Here is a 2500-nt window from a genome sequence, read left to right on the forward strand (position 1 = left end):
GCCTAACAAAACCAGAGACAGCTTTGCCACAAGACACAACGAATACCCCCCATTAAACCAATGAAAACTTCACATATCAACCAATTTCAATATCAGACCAACTAAACAGACGGAGGAGAATCCAGAGTCGAAAGCCTGAGCGGAAAAAAAACACGCTTTTTACTTACCATCATCGTCGACCTCGAACTTGACGGCGCAGGATCCCTCGCAACGTGCCACTCGATCTCGACATCGTCCTTGAGAATCACAGCTCGAAACGTAGCAGGTCAGCGCCTCTCCTATGTGTGTGTAGGGGGAGGGGTGGATAACAACGAAGGGGCTTAAAACAAAAGAATTTGAGAGAGAGAGAGGAATTCGAGTTATAATTGAGCTTTGGATAGTTACGATTCGAAATATGGGGAAGTAGATAGATGGATGGATGGGTAGATGGATAGGTACATAGACAGATGGGTGGGATGGATAGATAGATAGATGGAAAGATGGATACAGATAGATAAGTCATAGATAGAATGGTAGATATATAAATAGAGAGAGAGACAGATAGATAAGTAATAGGCAGAATGATAGTTAGATAATAAAAGAGATACATGCATACATCAATAATAGATAGATAAATACATTAATGATAGATATACAAACAGACGAATAACAGATAGATATATAAACAGATAAATAATAATAAATTGAGAAATAACGGGATTGAACAAATAGATAAATAAATAGATAAGATAGACAAAATATCAGTAAATTATTATTATGTGTTTCTCTTTTATTATGATTTTTTTTCTATTTGTCTGTTAGTTTCGTTTTAGTCAACCATTATACTTCTTTTTATTCATCTCTTCAAAATGAATAATAATAATAATAATAATAATAATAATAATAGTAGTAGTAGTAGTAGTAGTAGTAATAATAATGATAATGACAATAACAATGATAATAACTGTAATGGTAATAATAATAATCATAATGATGATGAGAATAATAATAATAATGATAATTATAATTATAGCAATAATAATAATAATAATAATAATAATAATAATAATAATAATAATAATAATAATAATAATAATAATAATAATAATATGATAATAATATTGGTAATGATAATAGTAATAATAATAACAATGATAACAATAATAATAATTGTTATTATTATTATTATTATGATTATTATAACAATAATAATGATAATGACGATGATGATAATGACATTGATGATAAAGATAGTAATGATAATAACAGCAACCCCTACATCTTAATCAAGATAATAATATTGAAGAAATAATTTTTTTTTAAACACCAACAACAATTCACAATGACATCTCGCCATGTTTTATTCATTTTGTGAAATTTAAAAACAAAGAGGCTTTTGTCTCCATTGTTCAAAAATTTCAAATCTGCATACAGGGCAAAAGCAGTTTACAAACATGAAAAAATATATATATAAAACAATGAACATGTTGCAAAATGTGAATATGGCAGGGAATTTAATATAAAATGTACACTATTCGTAAACTGTTTAATGTAATGACGAGATTGTCAAAATATACAAAGATTGCCAATGTATGCAGAGGCTGTGAAAACACGTGGAGGTCGTCTTAATAAGTTGAGGTTGTCAAGATATGTGGGAGCATTTCACCTTACAAAATCACTCTTAAGCCTCATATTTCAGGCTAATCAATACTTTGTACAAGGATATCCTTATGCTTATGGAAGATGTTTGATGCAAAAAAAAAATATTGTGCAGGTCATGAAGCACGGAATAAAGGGTTAAAGAGTAAAGTGAGGAAATGGTAAATGATGAGAATGAATAGGTCATGACTACAGACAAACGCTTATATTTTTCGATTTATATTACATTAAAATATACTAGTGTATTAATTGTATTGTTATATTTAGTGTATTAATTATATTGTTATATTTAGTGTATCATACTGTATTATATTATACTGAGTGTATCATACTGCAATATATTTAGTGTATTATATTGTATTATATCATATCTAGTGTACTATATAGGCTTACCTGGGCTAAACGTCACGGTTACCATCGCTGTCATCAGTATCGCCGCATTTATTACGTGCATCTTCCCTCGCCTTAGTCAATTAAAAGAGGATGAAGGCTATTTATATACGTTTGTATCTTATCTTAAAGTCTTTGGAAAACTACCCTACTACGTTTACTTGTTAAAGTATTTAAATATTGTAAATAGTATATTTTAAATAAATACAATGAAGAAATGTTACTCATTCATTACAATGAAGTGAAAACCTCAAAACTATATTCTAAACACACACACACACAAAAAGATATTTTGTATACCAACATACTGTTGTGTTCCAAAAATAAATAATGCAATTTCTTAAAAGCCAGTACAGCCTCCAAGAGCACGAGATGTTGCAGAACACTCGGTTGCACGTTAACTGAAGTGCTGCAGGAAGACGAAACAGCAAAGCCTCTTTCACTTGCCAAACGACCGTGAAGGACACGCTAA

The 2500-nt window shown here is 30.1% G+C and overlaps 1 protein-coding gene across 1 annotated transcript in view; it reads right to left on the reverse strand.

The window, feature by feature from the left end:
• Positions 1 to 2500, reverse strand: part of LOC119583427 — a 4056-nt gene that overhangs the window by 1471 nt on the left and 85 nt on the right. Inside the window, exons 1-3 of the mRNA XM_037931898.1 lie at positions 2337 to 2500; positions 2032 to 2111; positions 168 to 278 (exon numbers count right to left, since the gene is read on the reverse strand). The exon at positions 2337 to 2500 is cut by the window's right edge and continues 85 nt beyond it. Of these exons, the coding sequence (XP_037787826.1) occupies positions 168 to 278; positions 2032 to 2092 (172 nt within the window). The 5' untranslated portion in view covers positions 2093 to 2111; positions 2337 to 2500. The remainder of the gene's footprint in view (positions 1 to 167; positions 279 to 2031; positions 2112 to 2336) is intronic.

The sequence above is a fragment of the Penaeus monodon genome, chromosome 17, assembly GCF_015228065.2.
Source record: "Penaeus monodon isolate SGIC_2016 chromosome 17, NSTDA_Pmon_1, whole genome shotgun sequence".
Taxonomy (NCBI): Eukaryota; Metazoa; Arthropoda; class Malacostraca; order Decapoda; family Penaeidae; genus Penaeus; species Penaeus monodon.